Consider the following 22,398-nt stretch of genomic DNA (forward strand, 5'->3'; position numbering starts at 1 on the left):
ATACGACAAAGTTGAATTAATTATTTTTTTGATAATATAAAAATCAAAAATCTAATTTCTTTAAATAATAATTTATGAATTGTTTTTAAATTATTTGAAATTTTAATTTGGAAAATTGATGTATAAAATTCAAAATACAGTTAAAACAAATTTTCATAATCATTTAGCATTTTTGTAGTTTTTGGCTTCTCTCTCGGACTATATATAGACCTTCTCCCTCCCGTCTTTTCCCGCTTTCTTCCCCTGAAAAACTTAAAAGTGGAAAAAACGCTGAGAGAGAGAGAGAGAGAGAGAAAATGGGAGTTCGAAAGTTTCAAGTCTACCATGGCGATTCTACCTTCGAAGTCGACTGCAAAATTGAAGACGGCTTCAAAGTCTCTTTATCTCTATATATAGATATATATATATATACACACGTATATGTAAGTTATATTATCTGTATATTTATATGTAAATCTGTATCGAAGATTTCTCTCTCCAAAATGCAGGGTTTCCAGTTACAACTACATTCTCTCACGTCACTTGTTCCTGATGAACAGACGGTCTCTGTCTTCTCCCTCATGTAGTTATCTCTGATATGCTACTTGTGTATACTGATGAATGTTAATTTGTTGGTGATTATTTTCTAATGGATTAGATATTCGTGGAGGATTATGGTTGGCCGGTATCGCAGGACCGTGATCTCATCTCCGCACCAGATAAGCTCCGAGTAGTGGCCCGCGGCAAGTTTATCATATCCGATGAGCAATTCGCGCGGACATTGCAGGTTTTTTTCATTATTTTTAAATTATAAATGTGTACTTGGTGACATACTTATGTTTCAGTTTGGGACATTTGATTTTTTTTTTTCCTTTTTCGGACTTTCAGTGTTTCTGGATATGATTTTGATGTTGTGTTTGCTTTCTGTTGCCAGAAATTTTTCCTTACACGGTCTGCGGGGGAAGAATACAGAGGAAGTTTTGATGAGGAGTTACAGCCTTACATCCGTCAGGTTCTCATGGTAAAACTATGTATTTAATTTTCACTTCCATAATTTTTGCTTGGATGGAGACAAGATTCTGGAGAGAGAAAATAGATAGAGAGTTGCGTTTGGACTTAATAATCTATTTTAAGCTCATCTAGGAAGAGTTTCTTTTTACCAGCTTTACTCTGTTATGATCCAAACACAAACTTATTTGCTTCAATCAACGGGGGATTTGAAAATGGATTATTGAGCCGTTGTTTCTGTATCACGAAGATCCAGGATGGTTGACTTTAACTTGACTTGCTCTATCATGTTATAATCCAAACCGCAAATTGTTTATTCCAATCAACCAAAGAGTTGTAAATGGATGATTGACCTTTTGTTGCTGAAGTATGAAGATAAAGAGAAACAGAAAAAAGCTAGGGAAACGGTACCTGTGGCAAGGCTTGAGCATGAATCGGTGGCTGTATTGATCAGGGTAAGAGCTTCTCTGTTATCTGTGGAAACTTAGAACCAGAGTTCATTGTTGTTGTTAAGCATTGTGACGTTCAGCAACTGATGGAATTTAGTGCTATTAGACTCTTTCATTTGTTTGTCTTTCGTATTCTCTTAAAGACAATGCTCATTAAGTAGCTTGATAAGTTATATATGTAGGTTGCACAATTAGAATGTCTAGAAGTTTTCCTGCGAACCTATCATGACGATAGGTGATTCTGATTAAGCATTTCAGGCGGGAGGTTGTAGACCATCTCAAATTGAACTAGAACATGTTTTCCTGCTCCAGCTGCTTTTCTGGTTCAAACAATCCTTCAGGTGCTTCTAATAACTTTTTCTGTTTTCATACTTCAATTTCCCCGTTTAATGGAATACTCCCTTTGAAATAATTGAACGGGAACCAAGAGCATGGAGCCGACTCCACCATGAGGTGAAAAACAAGAGCGAAATATATCACCTGGTGAGAACATGGTTAAGTGGGATAGTGGTCGATGCTTTTGGGAGGTGAATTTTAACTAAACCATTTAATTAATACTCTAAACAAGTATGAAAATACGGATGCTAAGAATTGTAACGGGACGGGGATATTTATTATGACCTCTTTCCAATTAATTACTTTTTTATATGCAGCTGAGAATTGTGGTGATCTAATTCCATTGTGTATGTCCATTTTGATAAAATAGCTCTGCGTATGAGAGCAGAGTTCTGATTAGAAGTACTAAATTTGATAAGCTATCAAGTAAAATTTACTTTGATGTTTATGGACGGAATCGTTTTGACGTGGTTTTTTAGCCCAACCTTAGCCATTATCATTTATCGCCGAGGTTTGAGCAGTATCTTCTGTTAAATTTCATTTATGACCACCACTGCATCAGAAATTGCTAATAATTTCAAACATAGTAGTTGTTTCTAGCATTTTTTTCTTTCGGGGGTGGGACTCTTAACCTCCTACTTTTTCCGGATATCACCAAATATTTTTATACAGAGCTTTAAAAATGATAGAAACAAAAGTCTGCTTACTTTCAGTTGATTTAATGCCTTCTTCCTTTTTGCTTGTAAGCGCACTTATGTTTATTGGCTTCCAACAAGATACCTACGAGATGGAAATATCTGTAACTTCACTGATTTTCATAGATGTTTTGGCTCATCTCTGCATTTAGACATGCTTATTTATACTTTTTTAATGAATGCCACGTACCTTCATTGTGTTTTCCTTTGTTATTCTGTGACAAAACAGGGATATATGTTCGAAAATCACTCCAGTCCAACTAGACTCTGGACAACTGAAGGCATGCAGCTTCTCATGCTTCTGCAAGTATTTCATTACTAAGTTCTTATGTTATATGTTATTCTTCTTGCAGGGAGTGACTAATTGCTTTATACTTCTTCCTTTTTTTTATCATTTTTTTTCCTGATATGCAGCTTTTGAAAACAAAGGAGTGGCGTTATGCTAATTACTTCATGCTATACTGTCGTGCTTTTGGATATGAATCTCGTCTGGTTAGTTATTACTAACTTAATGTTATTGCACAAGATGCTAGCAGTTTCTCCTTGATATTGTTTATTTCTTTCTTTTCTGATATTATTATTATTATTATTTTATGAAATGTAAGTTTTTGTGCCCATCGGGCTTGAACCCATATCACTTTTGATAAAGCGAATAGAGATAATCACCAGGCCACCGAATGATGGTTTGCTCCTTGATACTGCCTAGCAAACTACTGAAATAACTCCATTATTTGAGGAGAGATTAATTTCCACCTACGAAACTTTGACTGACAAATTGTAATAATTGTTAAGCATAGGCGATCTTTTACATAAATAAACAACATGATGTGATCTAAAAACATTTGGGTTTGGTTGAACAGTTGGTACTGATCACCTCCATAGAGATGATTAGGTTGGAGTCCTATCTAGACAAATTTATCTTGAAATGAAAAAAGATATGATATGATTGAAGATCTATATGTAAGTGATATTGTTGAAGAGTTGATAATTTTTGCTGTCAACCATGAAATATTGTGCTTTATCCTATTATTTTAAGTTTTAGTTCATAGATTAAAGCATTGTGTAAAACTTATAAAGCTTACCTAAGGTTTTAGACCACAGGTTAATGCATTGTAAAGCTTGTATTAGTGAACAAGCTACTTCTGAAATAGTTAATGATTAAGCTAGTTTTCAAGGCATTTTATCTTTTTCTGGAATGTAGAAGTTGTCATGGACACATTTAAAACATTCTTTTCTATTGTTTCAGATTCTGCAATGTAGAAGCAGCAGATGAATGAAGCCTAAAATTTCTCTGTCTTCTGTTCTCTGCAGTCTACATTTCTGTTTTTCCAGATACTCTGTTTCTCTTTTTTTTTTTGTTTTCTATCCATAAAACCACACACAGGGTCAACAACCAAACAACCACTACCAACAATAGTCCTTAGGTTGATTTTAGCACACAACTCATTTTTTTTTTTACTAACATAGATAGGATAATGTAGTTTGCTTTATGTTATATGTGTTAAAAAAAGTTAATTAGGTTGAAGGATATAAGGGTAAAATACACCCTATGTAATTAATTGTTTGTTTTTTTTTTTATTTTAGAAAATCTGTGTATATAGGGCTCTGATACATTCATGATTTCATTCTTAACTTCTTGAAAATGTTCAAATTGTATGCTGAACTTTTTTTTTTTTTTTTTTGCGTTAAATCAATCTGCAAGTTTTAAAATGTATAAAACCACCCCTTCATTGTTAAAAAAATTAACACTGTCAAATACTAGTACACATAGACGATTATATCATTTGTTTTAGTTTATATGGACCACATGTAGATGACATCGTTAACCCGTATGAAAAGGGTTGCATCTATACCCTAAATCCATCTTGTTTCGTTTCTCGTCCATCCACCGTTGATCCTCCACCATCTTCCTTGTTCATCAACCGTCGAGAGAGAACATGACTAAGAGCTCCATCAACGAGGAAGTCTCATCCCCTTTGCAAACAGAGCGCCACTAGCCTCCACACTCTTCCTTGTTCCTCCACCATTGGCTTCCCCTTCATCCACCATCGAGAGAAAGTATGGTCACGAGCTTCATCAACGAGGAAGTCTCATCTCCTTTATGAACGGAGCTCCACAAGCCTCTACTCTCTTCTTGTTTCCTCCACCATTGACTTCCTATTCATCCGCTATCGAGAGAAAGCATAGCAGCAAGCTCCATCAACGAGGAAGTCCCATCACCTTTGCGAACGAAGCTCCACGAGCCTTCATTCCCCTCCCCCATTCCTCAACCATTAGCTTCCCATTCATCCACCATCAAGAGAAAGCATGGCAAGGAGCTCCATCGCCAAGGAAGTCTCATCTCCTTTGCGAAAGGAGCTCTGTGAGCCTCCACCTTCTTCCTTGTTCCTCCACCATTAATTCCCATTCATCCACCATCAAGAGAAAAGTTGCAAGCTCCATCAATAAGTAAGTACCATCCCATTGCAAACAGAGCTCCATGAGTTCCACCGTCTTTCCCATTTCTCCACCATCAACTTCATCAATAAAGGGCGTCGTTGTTAACTTCATCGACAATGTAGGAGAGATGAACAGGGAAAATGGTTCCTTGGGCACAAATGAAGCCCTTTTTATATGGGTCTACTTGGACACCACATGTCATCTATGTGGCACCCATATAGATTAAAAGAGATTACAGCATCATCCACGTATGCTGATGTTTGAGACTATTAATTTTTTATAATAGTAAAATGGTGATTTATACATTTCTAAAAAATGTTGAGGCTTAATTTAAATGAAAAAAGTTCATGATACAATTTGAACATTTCAAAAAGTTGAGGGTTTCGGCTGATAAAATAAACATTAAACCATTCTTAACATGATATTAAAGTCCTAAGTTGAGAAATTATACTCTTTTACACATCTTATTCGGCCTTTGTTGTTGAAATAAGAAAACCTTAAAGGTAGTCAGCTTTTATTGCTGGCCACCACAACCCTAACCGTCACCCACTGTAGACCAACCATCTCCACCAAGATCGACCTTCATTATCGAATCCGGTTTGCCCAGCCCAATCGTGCATGGCCTAGTCGCGGTCGCATAGTCGTGCAATCTGCCTATACGCACAACCCTAGTCACCACCATCTGAGCATCCCTCAGCCCAAGTGACCGCAAAGACCTCAGCCATCGTCTCCCTCAATTGCATAAATGCTCAAACCTAGCAGCAATGGTACCGACTTGCTCCTCTGTGCATTGCTCCAATATGAATTGTTGGTGCACCATGGTTGCTACATTTTCTTCTACTTGAACTACAATATTTCTCTATGGCCTGTCCATTTATCTGGGAGTAGGACGTATTTGTCTATCTGGGCCACACGCATTTGTCTGCAACCTATCCATCTGTTCCGGAGCTACATGCACAATCGCATGCATATGTGATGACAGTTGCTCCATTTTGTCCCTTTTTTTGGCCAACTCCAGGTTGTCTACACAGTAGCTCTGACTCTCCCTCTTCTATTAGACATACAGGCGCGTGTTCTCTTGATGAATAGTTTATTTTTTATTTTATTGTAATTATTAGAAAACACTTATAGAATATCAGAGATAACATCTTAAAACACTACAACTCATTTTCACATTAAAAGTAATATCAATGAGTTTCAACTTATTCAAACAGCCTATCACTTCACAGTAAATGAGTATTTGAGTTAGTCTCAATCAAGCGGGACCACCCTTAAGGGAAATGACAAACTCATTCATCTTCTTGGTATTAGATCAAAAACTGGATACCTCACATTCTATACTTGAGACGAAGAGGATTCTATGATCATGATATAACTCTAGAACTCCATGACTCTAGATATCAGTAAGACCATGATGTTCTTACCCACAACAAAAATAGTATAGGCAATCAGCAAAAACCTACTTTAAAGTCAAGTACGCCGGACAAATTTATGAACTGACTGTCAAGACGTAACTTACCAAACAAGGGAATAAATCAGTCAGGGAATAGTATAACATGTTAAAAACCTAGTGGTAGGAATTGGACCAATATCACCGTCTTACTATGACGGAGTCATCTAAGAAAGTTTATATAAAAAGACCGTGTTCATTTTTTTTTGGCATGATTAAATTTTGAATATGATCAACTACGAGTATAAATTTTAGGAAAAGAGGAACTGTCATGTTAGAATCTCACCCCCACCAATAGTTCAACCCCGATCGCATGAAATTCTAAATCTCTTAAAAAAAGAATGGAAGTCACTCAGAAAACTCAATTCCTAGAATGGATAATAGGAACAATTTTTGGTGTATTTTTTTCAAAAACCTAGACACACCAAAGAAAAATATTGGAAATTGTATGACAAGTCGAAGCCTTCTAGCAAAAAGTAAGGATATAAAACTACTCTAATAAAGATTCCTAAACAAGTTCACATAGCCAACCAACGGGAAGAAGACACATCAATAGAGCTCACTGCTTTCAAAGCTGAGATTGAACAACTGCAAAGTCAATTGGAGGATCTTTGATAAACTCACATGTACAAGTGTAATAAAACACTCAGGTATACTTTTCTTGTCACACGGCTTAAATGTCTCTGATAAATCCTTTACAAATTGTTGGAATATAGAATTAGAAACTACATATTATATGATCAATATTTTTAAACATTTTTATATATGTCTTTGTCATGAAACCATTTAGAATTTAATACAGTAAGAGGGGTAAATTAGAAAATTCACATCAAATGGCAAAATAGTGAAAGAAAACTAGGGTTAGGGTTGACATCATCTCTTCAATCTCGCAGCCGGCGCCAATCCATCACCAATTCATCCTGCAGCCGCCGCTACGCCTAATAACGGGAAGCAAAATTGTGGCTATGCGAATCCGGCCACCAATGGAGTTTTTCTTTATTTTCTCAAGGCCTATAAAAGGCCCTCTTCACTATTTTTGTAATTATCAATTGAAATCAATAAACAATATTACATCTCTTTCTCTTTTCATATTCTTTTTCGTCTTTTTCATTCTCTTCTTTTTTATTTTCCTAAAGTCAGATCCATGTCAAAAGTTTCTAACAAGTTGGTATCATAACCAGAACCCACCGAATCTTATGACAGTGTTGCCAATCGAACTCGATCCAAAGGGAAAGTTGCGATCACCTAACTTGAGAACCTCGAAATGATCACCACGAAGGAGGTCGACTTGAAATTCTCCACGCTCATGGATGAAATGAACGATTTCGTCAGGAAACGTGTCGGCAATTTACCTCGATCCTGGACTTGCTCCGGATAGTTCCATCGACCGAGTCGAAGTAACCTCGGCACGCCTAACTGCCAAACTCTAGAAAACAAAGGCCTCTTGCCTCCCTCATGCAGTGCGACTTCAGAGCCGAGAAAACAATCCTTTATACCTGGTTCAACCCCACCGAACCGGAGCCGACCGTATGAAGAAACAGATCTGGACGAACTGGTCCAAACTGTCCTGAACCTAACTGGTTTGAATCGACCCGGTTTGAACCAACCCGATCCAGCACCGACCCAAACCGGGCTAATAAGAAATTGTCCAATAGAGCTCATGGATCGAACCGGACGGCCCACAACTGTGAACTGACCCATTCCGATCCATAATTTTGTTCTTCCTAAAGTGAAAATTTCTCTTTTTGAACGGATAAACCCCTACGGGAGGGTTTGAAGATGCGAAAAATATTTTATGATTCACAACATTTTTGACGAGTAAAAGGTGGAAATTGCGTTGCTATATTTAGAAGTTGCCGATATATGGTATCACAGATGGCTAGCTATAGTTGATACCTTTATTGGGAATATTTTATGGAATAACTCTACTAGCGATTTGGAGGACCCTCACGGAAAGATTTCATAGAGGAGTTCACCAAACTATACCAAACAGATACCGTTCTTGAATATGTAGAACAATTTGGATATTTACGCTCTCTCATGAATGCAGATAACCCAACACTTTTAGAAAATTTTATATCTACCTTTACCAGTAACCTCAGATAGCAGCTATAACCCATGATAAGGCTCTTCAAGCCATAAATGCTTAATCAAGCATTCAAACACGCCTTACTGCAGGAACAGTCAATAATAAAGTTGTCTCTGAACCCTATCTTCCCAACAATGATGCTCCAGTATCAGAAAAAAATCGATACAATAATAGGCTCCCCCAAGAACATAAGAGAGAGAGGAGAACCAAGAAGATCAACAGTCTGTTACCAATGTGGAGATAGGTATTTCCCATGACAACATTGTGTAAATAAAACGGTAATGACCATGAAGGAAATTGTTACAGAAGAGACTATCAAAGAAAATCTTGCAAACAAGGTTGATACTCAAATGGAGGATATTATCAGGAAACCATTTAGAATTTAATACAGTAGGAGGGATAAATTAAAAAATTCACACTAAAGGGAAAAATAGTAAAAGAAAACTAGGGTTAGGATTTGTCAACCCTAATCATCTCTTCAATCCCGTAGCCGGCGCTGATCCATCACCAATTCATCCTGCAGCTGCCACTGCACCTAATAATGGGAAGCAGAATTCCGGCCACGTGATTCTGGCCACCAATGGGTTTTTCTTTATTTTCTCAAGGCCTATAAAAGGCTCTTTTCGTTGTTTTTTAATCATCAATTGAAATCACTAAGAAATATTACCTCTCTGTTTTTAGATTCTTCTTCTTCTTCTCCATTCTCTTCTCTTTTTTTTTTTTTTTTCAAAAGTCAGAATCCATTTCAAAGGTTTTTTTATAGTCTCTTGTCCAAATAATAAGAAAATTGTCACTGTTAACATATCTCTTAATACTATTGCAAACAAGGAAAATATTAAAATTGATCTTAACTTGATCATAGAAAATATGCTATATGTTCCCAAATTGTGTATTAATCTTGTGTTGGTCAATAAGTATCATACTACTTGAGCTGCAAAGTAACATTTGAATTTTCTCGGTATAACTTTCAAGATTAGAACTCAAAGAAGATGATTGAAAATGCTAAAATCATAAATGAACCTATTATTAGGATGCACCTAAGGGATCATTCCATGTTGTTACTACCGACTTCACACATATGATTTATCTCTACATAAACAACTTGGACACTCATCCTTTTCTAACTTGAAAATTATGTTTCCCTTATTGTTTAAGAATTTAGAATATGGAAATTTATATTGCGATATTTATGAGTTTTCAAAACATAAGCGTAGATTTCTATTAGTAATAAAAGAAGTTCAATTCTTCTTTCTTTAATCCATAGTGATATTTAAGGAACAAATTACGTGCCTAATATTTCTAAAACTTCATGGTTTATGTACTTTATTTATGATTGCACTAGATTCACTTGTCTATTCTATTTAAAGCCAAATTCGATATCATTCATATTATATTCCAATTCTATAATATGATTAAAATCCAATTTGGAATTGGTATAAAAAGATTTTGCACAGACGATACAAGAGATTTTTTCTAACCACACACCTTTATCATTCTTCCATTATAAAAGGGATTCTTCATTAATTATCTTACATCCAACTCCACAAGAAAACAAAATAGCATAACCCAAGAATAGTCACCTTTTAGCCATTATTAGAGTTTTTCTTTCCCAAAGCATTTGAAAATAATATTGGAGTAAGACCATTTTTACTGCCACCTACATTATTAATTGCTTGAACACCATTGTTCTTGATTTTAAAAGCTCTTTAGAAACATTTCAAAAGTTTTATTCAACAATAAGTACCACAAATCATCTATTCCCTTGGATATTTGAGTGCATTATCTTCGTTTATATTTATTCCCATCAAAGAGGGAAACTTGATCTATGGGTTATGAAATATATATTTTTTGGGTATTCATCCTATGCAAAGGGTTACAAATGTTATCATCTGCTTATCCAAAAATTTTATGTATCTGTATACGTCATATTTGTCGGAAAGAATTCTACTTCACCCATCATTATCTTCAAAAAAAGTCTATATTGAAAGATAAGGATATGAAATCCTTAACAAGCCTTACTCTACCACTTTTTTCACACATCCTAGCACTATCACCCCAAGAAAACCTTCAGAATCCACTAGAAAAGCCACCTATTCAAGAGATCATGCTAGATCCTAGACTTCCTACGGTGTATATGAGAAAGAAGATTCCGAGTTTTGAGGCTAAGTAGGTACAAGCATTTGACCTTGATCCTAGAACTGAAGTGAGCCCCGAACAACTTATATAGTTTGATTGTAATATATCTATTTCATTTCAAAAAGTACAAGAAAATACACTAAACATCCTCTTTATCATATCTTACAATTTGTTTCATTTGATGAGTATTCACCATCTCATAAAAATTTTATCACAAGTTCGATTATTGAGTCTATTCCTATCATAATATTTGAGGCATCATCTTGTGAAAAATGAAAAAAAATGTTATGAAAATAAAAATGCAGCCACTTGACAAAAACCAGACATGGAAAATGACAGACCTATCTAAAGGTAAGAAACTAGTGGAATGTAAATGAGTATTTAAAATCAAATACAAAAGAGATGGTACCAGAGACTACATTGAAATCTACTTCATCTTATCTTACAATATCTGGTATTTGATAAATGTTGATCATCCCATAAAACTTTTTTCATATATTTGAATATTGAGTCTATTCTTAACCCAATATTTAAGACATTATTTTGTGAAAAATAGAAAAATACTATAAAAATAAGAACACAGATATTTAAAAAAAGTAGACATTGGAAATGGTGGATGTATCCGAAGGCACGAAATTGGTGGGATGCAAATAAATCTTTAAAATCAAATATAAGGCAAATGGGACAAGAGAGATATAAAACAATACTGGTGGTAAAAATTATACGCATGTTTATGTGATAAACTACTAGGAGATATTCTTACCAGAAGCCAAGATGAACACTATGCAAATCTTGTTACCATTACATGCATACTCTAATTGACAACCACGACAATTTAATGTAAAAACGTCTTTTTGCATGGAGATTTAGAAGAGATCTATAGGGTATACCACCAGGGTTTGATAGAGAAGCAGGATTAAATAAAATCTGTAAACTGAAGAAGACACTGTATGCACTTAAGCATTTGCCAAGAGCATGGTTTGGCTGCTTCGCAAATGTAATGATAAGCTTGGGATTTAAGTGAGCTCAAGGAGACCACACTCTATTCATCAAACACTCAGATATCAGAGTTACAGCCCTCTTAGCATATGTTGATAACGTTATCATAATATGAAATGATGAGAAAGAAAAATTAATATTAAAATAATGTCTGACAAGAGAATTCAAAATTGAAGAGCTGAGTAAGTTGAAGTATTTTCTTGTAATTGAAGTCGTCTGCTTAAAATCAAGAATTTTTATTTCTCAACAGAATTACATTAATGACCTGTTGAGAGATACTAGCAAGTTAGCTTATAAACCAGATAACACTCTTATTGATCCTAATCAAATTAGTAGTAGTAGAAGAAAATATTTTGATAGACAAGAAATTTATTAGAAATTAGTTGAGAGATTGATATATTTATTTCATACAAACCAGACATCACCTATGTAATAAATGTTGTAAGTCAATTCATGCAGAGTCCTAAAGAAGTGTACTTACATGCAGCCTACAAAATACTCCATAACTTAAAAAGGTCATAGGAAAAATAAATCATGTTAAGGAAGAATGATAAACTGCTCCTAGAACTTTATACGGATGCAGATTATGCTGAGTAAGTTATAAACAAAAAATCTACCATAGAATATTGCATCTTCCTTGGAGACAACCTTATCACTTGGAGAAGTAAAAAGCAAAATATAATTACTAGATTAGCTACAAATCAAAATTCTAAATAATAACACAAAGGGTATATGAATTACTATGGATAAAAAGAATTTAGAAGATATAAGAATCAAGTGGAAAACACTCATGTGCGTATATTGTGAAAACAAGTAAGCCATAAGCATCACGCACAATCCTGTGTAACACAACCAAACAAAAAATATCAAGATTGATAAATACTTTATCAAAAGAAAACTTAACATTGACCTAACATATATCTTATACATGCCTACTAATTCAACCGCTAGATGTGTTAACTAAACTTGAGTGATTTTAACATTCCAAACTTTTATTAGCAAGCTAGGGATGAACAATATCTACTTCCAAACTCTTATTAGTAAGCTGAAGATTGACAATACCTACTGCCCAAATTGAGAGCAATGTTAAAGAAAAAATAAATTAGATTGAAGGATATAAAGGATAAAATACATCCTATGTAATTAAGTGTAATTAATTGTCTATTTTCTTTTTCATCTTAGAAAATCTATGTATATAAGGCTGTGACATTTGATAACATACACGTCAAACCGTTCCTAACAGTATGATAGTAAAAAAATAAAGTGATGTGATTCAGTCAATATGACTTACTCTGTGGAAGAAGGGATAGATCCTGATTTAATACGCAAATATCTGAATATCACAAGTTGTTTGTCTCACCCTCAGCCCCAATACAGTAATATCTTACATGATAACAAAAGTACTGTTCTGAGGAGTAAATACACATAAATAGGGACAGCCCTGAAACCAGGCTAATAATTTATTTTCTTCTCATAAGATAAAAATTGTGTTGGAATTTGGTAGATGCCCATTAATTTAACTAGAGCAATATGTACTTACAGTTTATGCATATTCAGGTTCTGGGTCTTACAGGTGACTGTTGGACAGAGTGCTTTTCCCAGCACTTGGGAAGGTGAAACTTCGTAACAAAAATCATAGCTCTTATTTCTCTGGAAAGCTAGACTATTTAACACTACCGCCAGACTTTTAATGCTACCCTATGTTTTCATTTGTACAGATGGATGCATCTTCATCCTTTTGAGGCACTGTATGACTTACCATGGTTATGTGAGAAGTGGTAATTTAAGTAAACTAGAAGTTCTCTTTTTGATCATCTTTCTTCATCTTAAGCAATCTCTTTTACGCTTTACCTTATCTTGCTAGTTGTTAGTTGTTATTTCCATGATTTCTTTCAGCCGGAATAAGAAGTTTGGTAATGTGATTGCTATTGCAAAAGATGGAGTTTATGATGTCACTAAATGTTACACAAAAAAGTGGGGCGAGGTAATAATCACTGTGATATTCAGTTCATTTAGGTTTCGGGGAGCTAAAGTTAATTATCTTCTTTCATTCCCTTCTGAAGCTCCATGAACAGGCTGAAATATTTTATTTAGGACAAAAAAAAAACATTACATATGATTTTTCTTATCTTCTGTTCAGGTTTTGGATGAAAAAGATATTACAGGAAAATCTGCTCCACTAATCACTCTCGTTACTTTTACGAGAGAACTTCAACTTAGCCTTGGGCATCATGTTCTTATTACGCATGGGAAAGCACTTCTCAGAGATTTCCATTCACCAGATAATGACCAAATCTTCTTGCCTGGAAGTCCAAGTTGGGAAAAAGAATTGTGTATTTCAAGGGCAGAATTTGGTCCTTACTCGTTTGCTTCTTCCTCTCCAGTCCGTAGATGCATAGATGAGCATGGAACAAGGATCTACAATGAATTCTGTTCTGTCCTTTCTCAGTTTGTTGAGAATTCCATACCCGAATCTAAAGTTATTAAGGTATTTAACATTCTAAGAGGACTTCTGGTGGATCTCAAGTTTCAACATTGTAAAACAAGGAGTTCTTCTTTCACATTAGATCCCAGTGAGGGACAATATATGGGGAATGAGTTTCTACCTTCTTTAGGTGAGCTACTTGATGCTGTTTCATTAAAGAGGAGGCTCAACATTTGTTTAGCTGGGGACCCTCTTATAACTGCTTTAGAACTGCCTGCTGCGTTGCACGCTTGGGATGTACTGATGGACAATTTTAACAAATGTCAAAACTTAGATGAAGATTCTCAATCATTTCCGCTATTCAAATTACACAAACTATGCTCTGGTTATGTCCTTGCAAGCGGTGAGGAGTTTCCTTCTGGAATTGTAAGTACTGTAAGAAGCATCTATTTTTATCCTTATGATATGTCCATTGGAAATTACCTTAATACAAAACTTCAGGCCACAGCAGCATTTAATGGAGTTCGCTCTTGTAAATGGGGAGAACCAAATGGTGGAAAAGGTATCGTAACCATATAATTGTCTTCTTTTCTGTTGCTATGAAACTAATCTTTAAATATATTGTACTCCCACTCTTTTCATAAATTTTACTTATTCAGTATACATCATCTAACCTTACTCATATATTCAGTTCTATAATGATATATTTTTATTTTTATTTATTAAAGATGGAAATACAAAAACATAAAAAATTTACATGTAATTTAAAACACTGTTTCATTTTAAGTCTATGTTTCAATATTTTCATTCTATAGCTACAATTCAAAATAAACTCCACCTAACTTCTGATACGGACAAATAGAATAAACGTTTCAAAGGTAATATTACTTAACATGTAGAAAATAAAATTGTTCCTTACTTTTACTATAGATTCCTCAATGTACTGCGTGCTGCTTGCATATCAGGACTATAGCTTTCTTTTATCAGTGATCATATTTCATCTTGTAGGCTGTTGGATCATGTACAAAACACGAGACAACCGTATGCACGAACTTGCTGCTTACAATTTTATGTCCGCAGATGATCCCGCAAAGGATCCCAAGGACTGGTATGTTTTCAACTTAATTTGGATTCAAAAGTTACCCCCATATAGGACTTCTTGCTGGGTTCTATCCCATACCCATCAATATTGAGCGAGATGTGGCATGCTTTACGCTCCCACCTCTGACTGAAAAGTTGCCCCTATGGTTATGTTGATCGATATTAAGCATATCTTAGTTTAAATTGTCTATGCATTTCAGTTACGCATACAAGCAGGATTTATAGATTTTTCCTCATTAAAAACTGGATAGGTGTTGTTTTGTTGTTTGGAGTATATAATATTGAAAAATAGGTAATTCGTGTGTGGATGCCAGAAGTTTTGACTGCATCCGATAGTTATGATCCTAGCCATACGTGTTGTATTGTGAACAGGGTTGTCGAAGGGAGCAAGGATGGGGGATCTAGCTGGCATATTTTGGATCAACAAATTAACCAACTCTTTAAATGGCGTTATGAACAGAAATTATACATGATAAAATCAACAGCTTTCCCATCAAATCTTTTCAGGTAAACAGTTAATCTCAGCTTTACTATTTACTAACTAGGGCTAAAAATTTTGAAATTTTCATACGTAAATCTATGTTTAATTTATGAAAACATTTTCTAAATAAAATTTTATCGTATAGAGAATTTAAACAGAATTAAAATATAATTTTTTTAATTTCACATAAAATGTTATTTATAATCAGTTTTTATCATTTTTTAATATGTTTTATATGTACACTATAAATACGGTGTTCAAATAGTTAAGATCATTACACTGTATTTAAAAATTACGAATTTAAATCTTATTAAAAATATAAAATTGATCAGTTTGTGGGTCTATTATAAACTAGTGGTAACCAAACATAATACTTAATTCAAGAAGAATGATAACTTATTTTGTCATTGTATTAGTTAGATTTTAGTAAGTAAGTTCATTCTCATCCTAACGAGTAGTGAGGTATCCGAATGAACGGAACATTTTATAACAACTAAATTTTCTTATTTGAAGTAACATCATGAGTCAAAAAGACTGATAAACCTTTATTCTTTCAAAAAAAAAAATACATTATATATTCTAGTTGAAGTGTTAATTTACCTATAGATTTTATGAAATTTTAGAATTTATATCTGCAACTCTTTAGATATAAAACTAAACTTATATTATGAAAACCAGGTTCCAGTTTCTGGCTGTACGCGACGTTCACTCAACTGGGCTACAGGTAGGTAAGATTGACCTGTATGCAAAAAACAGTTAGCGGGCTCCTATGTGCGCTGAAGAACAAGCTGGTACCCAAATCACTTGGTTGTTCTTCTGGTTTTGTTCTTTCTGAATATTGTTTCCCCCTACTGTCTTCCTGAGCATGAAACAAAGATAACTGGTGCTGGTATGTGGTATTGCGATTTCATACATGATATGTAGCAAATCATGAATCTGTCACACTCAAATACTAAGGTTTTCTAAACCATAAATCCTGTTAAATGATCGTTCTGTCTATGACATGCTTATCTTGGAATAAACATGAAACTGAATGTTAAAAAAAGTGCTTCATGTTGGACTTAGTGTGAACCATTCAGCTTGGAGCTAAATTCAAACAAAATAATATTCAAATAATCCTTACGAATATTCACCTCAAAACTCGACCTAATTATGTAATTTTCTTTCAAAGTAATAAAAAATGAAATACAAATAATTAAAATACTGAGTTCGAGAGTCAGAACAGACATGACGACCATAAAAATGCTCTAATTATTAATGATGGGTCAAATAAAAGAGTTGGTAAAGTTGTAGAAATTCTTGTTTTTTTTATTTTAATTAATTTAGTTATGAGAATAATATTCTAAAATAAATAATTTATTTATTTTCAAATTAATTTATTTTTTATCTACTATTTAATTGACGAATCTTTTATTTCGTCAATTATTTCGAAAAGTGTAAATTGTCAGGGCATATTTCTAGATCCTTTACTTCCTTGAGTTTAACAAATTACTGAAAACTAACCAACGGGCCACATGACAGAAGAATTCAAGGGTCATTTCTGAATGATATTATCACTGACTGACAAAGAAAGCCATATGATTTTTCATCCACCAAACTGTACTTCTCCATATTGTCAAATTGATCAAAACCCAGGAAATGAAAAAAATGTGACAACTAACACTCGTTCGAGCTATAACCCACCATTTGAGCTCTCATCAATTTCCTCGTCCCCCCTCCTGCCTTTTAGCTTTTCTTAGTGTCAATGATCCTCGATCTTCTTCAAGCCCTTCATGTCTGTCGTTTCCACTCTGTACCACAAACAACACATTAACACAAATTCACATGCTCGGCTTAATTTAGATTTTTCGATACCAAATGCACGCAATAATTAGCCGGTAAGTTAATGAAAGGGATATGTATTCCTCTCGAAACTACTCTGTGTGTTCAAATTTTGCCTCAAAACAATTTGATGTCAGGACACTCCACAATAAAGAGTAAAGGGTTAAGTTTGTCAAATGATTCGTCTCATGGTCAAACAATTTGAAGACGAATGAGTAATGATAGTATCTGTAGAAAAGACTTTCTACCCACACAATTTAAGATTGTATCAGAAGCAAGTCCTAATTTGGTGCCTAGATAATGGTGCATATGGAGACCTAAAAATGTTTGGAAGAGAAGGAACGTTGCTGATTACTCCATGTCAAGAAGGATAATACATAATGAAACAAAATGGTTACATAGGATAAAATATATCATACATATAAATGACATACTTCGAGGAATAGACGACATAATGCATGTGTAAGAGAGAGATCTTGAGGGAATAGGATATGTCATATATAAGTTTCAAACGGGTGGAAGTATTTGAAGATTACCCATTTTCCTTTCCACATCACATATTGAGATGAATCTGAAACTTGGTGTCTTTTGATTCAGTTTTATTTAAACTTTATTAAGAATTTCGAGTTTACCCACAAATAATCCAAGATAGGACTGGACGTGGTTCTAACATGAAAACTACAATGTACTTCTATCTATGAAGATTTGGTGAATGAGAAAAAGAATAAGGTACTAATGAAATGAGAAAACCAAACAAGTCATTAGGAATCACTAACAAATAATAAAGTGAGATACTATTTACTTAGAATTCAACTTAGATATATATAAACAAGAACAATGGAATACATAGATGAGAAGAGAATTATGGCATTAAATTTGTAAGATATACAAGTAAGAAATATATGCATTTGGGAAAAGACTCAAAATTTCAAATTAAAGCAGACTGACAACTGAATGTAATTGTGGTAAATAAAAACAATATAATACATAACCATGATGAACACGTAACATAAGAAGGAAGAGCAGATTCATAATCCCAAGTCCAGGCAAGTTACTGGCTGTATATAAGTATAGCAATAGATTCAACATGAAAAAAAACATAGGAGACCATTCAAGGAGCAAGAAAACTTACGTGGTTCCATGCAGGGCAATCTTCTGAACCTTTGTGACATCTGAACCAGATTGATTGTCTTCAATGAATATTGCTAAGCTGATCAAAATAATTAAGTGAGACTAACTGTTAGGTTTATCAATGATTATAAGAACTAAGAAACAGAATACAATAATACAAGAACTCTCAACATACCTTCGGACATTCTGAAATTTGACGTACTTCAAGACAACTGGTTTCCCCTGCAAAGGTATAGACAATCAGCAACATGGAATACAAACAAATACTGATCATAACACACTTTATTTTCTTCAAGGACAAAATAAATCCTCTTAAAGATATTTTAGCAGTAGAGAGGGACAAAGGACGTAGAATCTAAACCTCAAGACTTTCTGGAGATAGAATAGCTGTGTCACTTGGTGGGAAGTCATTGACATTACTGCAATTATCATATCATGACCGCATCACAAGTATAAAGTCAACACCATGTCATTTCTATATAAAAAAAGTGCAAACTCAGCACCATGTCAACTTTAAAGAAGAAAGGAGTACACTCCTTAAACTTTACCTAAATCCCATGTGTTCCTTGTTAGAGAAAAGTTTCACAGTCTTGGGACCTGAAAACCACCATGTAAGTTAAAATCCTTGAACAAAGAAGTATCATCTAAGAGTGTAACATATGAAGTTAAATCATGGAATAGCTTGAAAGACCAACAGATTTGGAAGAATCAACAGAATGACGCAAGGATAAACTTTTGTTAGAAGCAATGAATTCAAGAAAACAATTGGAAATAACCAGTTTTATTGTACATATGCATCATGTTTAAACTCTATAGCAATGAATCCCAATTTAATTTGAAAGGTTATTTAGCATCAAGACACCCCAAGAATTCATTCTTCTTCCGCATCATCTCTAGTCGTAAGATCAAGGATACTCCCAATAACACTTTGTAATTCATTCTAATATAGATCAGAAAAACTGTATTTGATATTTCAAGAAACTTATCAACAAATTGTATTTGAGCACTACATCTTCCAATCAGAACAGATTTTCGCCAATAAAGCACTAAAAAGAACACAAAACACATCAACCGAAAAAAAAAAAAAAAAACAAAGAAATATTACTCTAAAGCTCCACAGATCCCACAGCTGCTTCATGTTATCTAAAGTACCTTCTTCTTCTGGTCCTTTAATGACAATGGAATGTAGTTTAATGACTTGAGTGAAAGGAATATAGATCAGGAGTTGCTCATCTGCATCACTCTCCAGATTCAAACCATCATCCTCTCTATAACCCTACATGAACAAGCAAATTAGGTACGGCTGGCCGCAACAGCTCATAAATTTTCATGAACAAGAGAAGAATCAGGTAACTTTATAGGCCTCAAATATTGCTAAGTCATTGGACTAGCAAGATGGGATTAGTAGTCCATAGATACATATTTTTGGATTGTGTGTGTTCTAGATAGTAGATAGATAGTTTTACTAGCTGAGTAATTCAAACTCCCCCATTATTTTTCTTCTGTGAACATTCTATCATGAAAAGACAAACACTAAAACCTCATCCAAGTGTACTACATTATCAGCACCCATGCTCTGATGCCAGAGAGCAAAAGGACATGATAAAAGCAATCCAAAAACTAATAATGAATTCTCCAGTATAAAAAGGGCATGTTCATAACTAATCCAACATAAAAGAACCAAAAAGAACAGATAAGAAAATTTGACATGAAATCATGAATTTGTTTGAAATTACCTGCTTAAGAGCATTAGCGAGAGAGTGACTGGAGCTTTGGTTGAGGCATTCAACTCCAGACCAGTCAATGAAGTCCAATAAATCAACCTGATCATCAAAATAAACACATCATAATCACAAATCCAAATTTTGAAACGAAGCCAACAAACACTACCCAAATTTTTCCACGAAGAACTAAGCCAAAGTTAAGAATTCCCAAACCAAAAAACAAAACCCAAGAAAACCCAGTTGTCTGATTCCACGGTTTTCTCACTAATTTTCTTGGGGTTTTTCTCGGCAACCAGACGAATAGAAATGATTTGAGATTTGGGTACTCACTTGGTTTCTGTGAATTGCGCTGGCTGATTCAGTAGACATGGCTACTTTTGAGTAACGAGAAGGGAAGAAATGAAGACAGAAAGTTCAGAAGAGAAAAAAATTGAAGGGAAGCAGAAAGAAAATAAAGATATATTAGGACAAGGATTTATATAAAGGGTCACTGCTGGAGAAATCGTAGCCTGGGATCGTGGGATTCCTCGGGGAAGAAGGTCGAAGTCGAACAGAGAACTTAGGCGAGCCAGAAACGACACCGTTCTTTTCAGTGTGAGTAAATTGCAATGTGGCCCAAAATTTCCTATGTTATTCAAAAAAACTCTAAGATCGAAATATAAAATTTAAAAAAAAAAATCATACTTATAACATATTACACTATTTTTCACTAGTAAATCATTTTATTAAAAAAATTATAAAAAAATATATTAAAGAAACTTATGAAAAAAAATATATTTTAGATGCAATAACTTATTCAAACTTTGCTTCGATATCTTGAAATCGAATAATTTATTTTTGTTAAGAAATTTCATGTTCTAGTTATCTTTTATTTAAAATAATTAAATATAAAAATTTATAAAAGTGTTTAATACGTAAAATTACCGTAATTTTTTTGTTTTCCATGACAACAGCGAAAGATTTTTTATTTTGAGCATTTGATGAACTATCGATATAGTCTATATTGATATTGCATCATATAATTTTTTATATTATATAAATTTTCGTAGTCATATAATCAATAAAAAGTTAAATATTTTAATTGATATGTCATTAAAATTTTCTATTTGGGTAAGAATTCAAAATTTTGGTGATTAATAGATATGATGAAGTGTATGTCATCGAAGATAATACAATTTCTCAATTGCATAAGAGAAATGAACTCACTGTAAACTAACGTGGTTATGTTTTTTTTTTTTAATGTCCCTAATTTATTGACAAAAAAAAAACTATATCTATCATACATGAGAACTGTGTTTGTGCATGTTTAACAGATATCGATTTTTATAACAAACATCGTATAACATATACAAGATGTTAAAACGAGAGATATAGCAAAATTATCTTCTGATGTTCGGAAAACTGAGTAATTAAATCATATAATTAAGAGTTTGTAATAAAATAAAATTGTGATTACTAATACCTTATACGAAATATTTAAATTTCTAAAACTACCTTTAAACTCCTTTATTTTTAAAAATATATTTTTGTTTTTTGACTTATTTTTTCCGTCTCTCTTGTGAGTTCATTTCTTGATTGTAGTTTCACTTGTTTTATATATTAGTTTTTAGTATGTTTTTTATGATTTTTTTTAAAATTTAGATGTATCAGAATCGATAGTTATATTATTGAATATAATATTTTTCTTTTAACGTTAGTTCAATTTATGTCTAGTATGAAAATTTTTATTTTCTAAAATTCTTTTTATAAAATTTAAAATTCTTAATTTTAGTATATATATATATATATCATATTTTGGTACTAGTTTTATATTAACACATTGGTTAGTAAAATAGTTTGTAATTATAAAAATTATATCCATGTACAACTTATGTTATTTTTTATATAACAATGTCATTTAAGTTTTATTACATATGTAAATAAAATAATACATTATACAAATTCGTAGTAACTAAATATTTATATAATTTATTTATAATAAACCCCTATTAATTTATATGTTATATAAGAATTGATAAATTACAAGATCTTATATACTTTGCAAATGTGAGGTAAATATCATAATAATTTTAAAAAATAAAAATGAGTTAATTATAAAATAATAATATATATATATTTTTAAGTAATAAAGAAAA

At 33.4% G+C, this 22,398-nt stretch overlaps 2 protein-coding genes across 7 annotated transcripts; one reads left to right on the top strand and one right to left on the bottom strand.

Annotated features, from left to right (window-relative positions):
• The first annotated feature begins 93 nt into the window (after positions 1-93).
• On the top strand, positions 94-16,584 carry LOC110809663 (peptide-N(4)-(N-acetyl-beta-glucosaminyl)asparagine amidase-like). Of its 6 annotated transcripts, XM_088206304.1 has the most exons (17): positions 97-374; positions 489-542; positions 638-766; positions 914-1,000; positions 1,356-1,442; positions 1,695-1,777; positions 2,697-2,748; positions 2,882-2,959; positions 13,138-13,193; positions 13,299-13,358; positions 13,477-13,564; positions 13,721-14,195; positions 14,340-14,431; positions 14,507-14,567; positions 15,014-15,113; positions 15,479-15,613; positions 16,266-16,584. In XM_088206304.1, exons 1-17 carry the CDS (start codon positions 297-299, stop codon positions 16,345-16,347), a joined length of 1,797 nt encoding a protein of 598 aa, XP_088062430.1. In that variant the 5' UTR covers positions 97-296; the 3' UTR covers positions 16,348-16,584. The 6 variants fall into 6 exon arrangements, with proteins under 6 accessions (XP_088062429.1, XP_088062430.1, XP_088062428.1 ...); XM_088206302.1 differs by having other exon boundaries at positions 100-374; positions 13,721-14,431; XM_088206303.1 differs by lacking the exon at positions 1,695-1,777 and having other exon boundaries at positions 94-374; positions 2,697-2,774; positions 13,721-14,431.
• Positions 16,585-17,113: 529 nt separating this feature from the next.
• On the bottom strand, positions 17,114-20,849 carry LOC110809661 (PITH domain protein (DUF1000)). Its single transcript, XM_088206309.1, has 8 exons — positions 20,594-20,849; positions 20,276-20,362; positions 19,692-19,815; positions 19,088-19,136; positions 18,901-18,958; positions 18,715-18,761; positions 18,541-18,618; positions 17,114-17,377 (listed from the first exon to the last, which is right to left on the bottom strand). The coding sequence occupies exons 1-8, from the start codon at positions 20,630-20,632 to the stop codon at positions 17,329-17,331; spliced, it is 531 nt and encodes a 176-aa protein (XP_088062435.1). The 5' UTR covers positions 20,633-20,849; the 3' UTR covers positions 17,114-17,328.
• Between the last annotated feature and the right edge of the window lie 1,549 nt (positions 20,850-22,398).

This window comes from Carica papaya, chromosome 6 (genome assembly GCF_054855325.1).
Source record: "Carica papaya isolate Zhongbai chromosome 6, ASM5485532v1, whole genome shotgun sequence".
NCBI lineage: Eukaryota > Viridiplantae > Streptophyta > Magnoliopsida > Brassicales > Caricaceae > Carica > Carica papaya.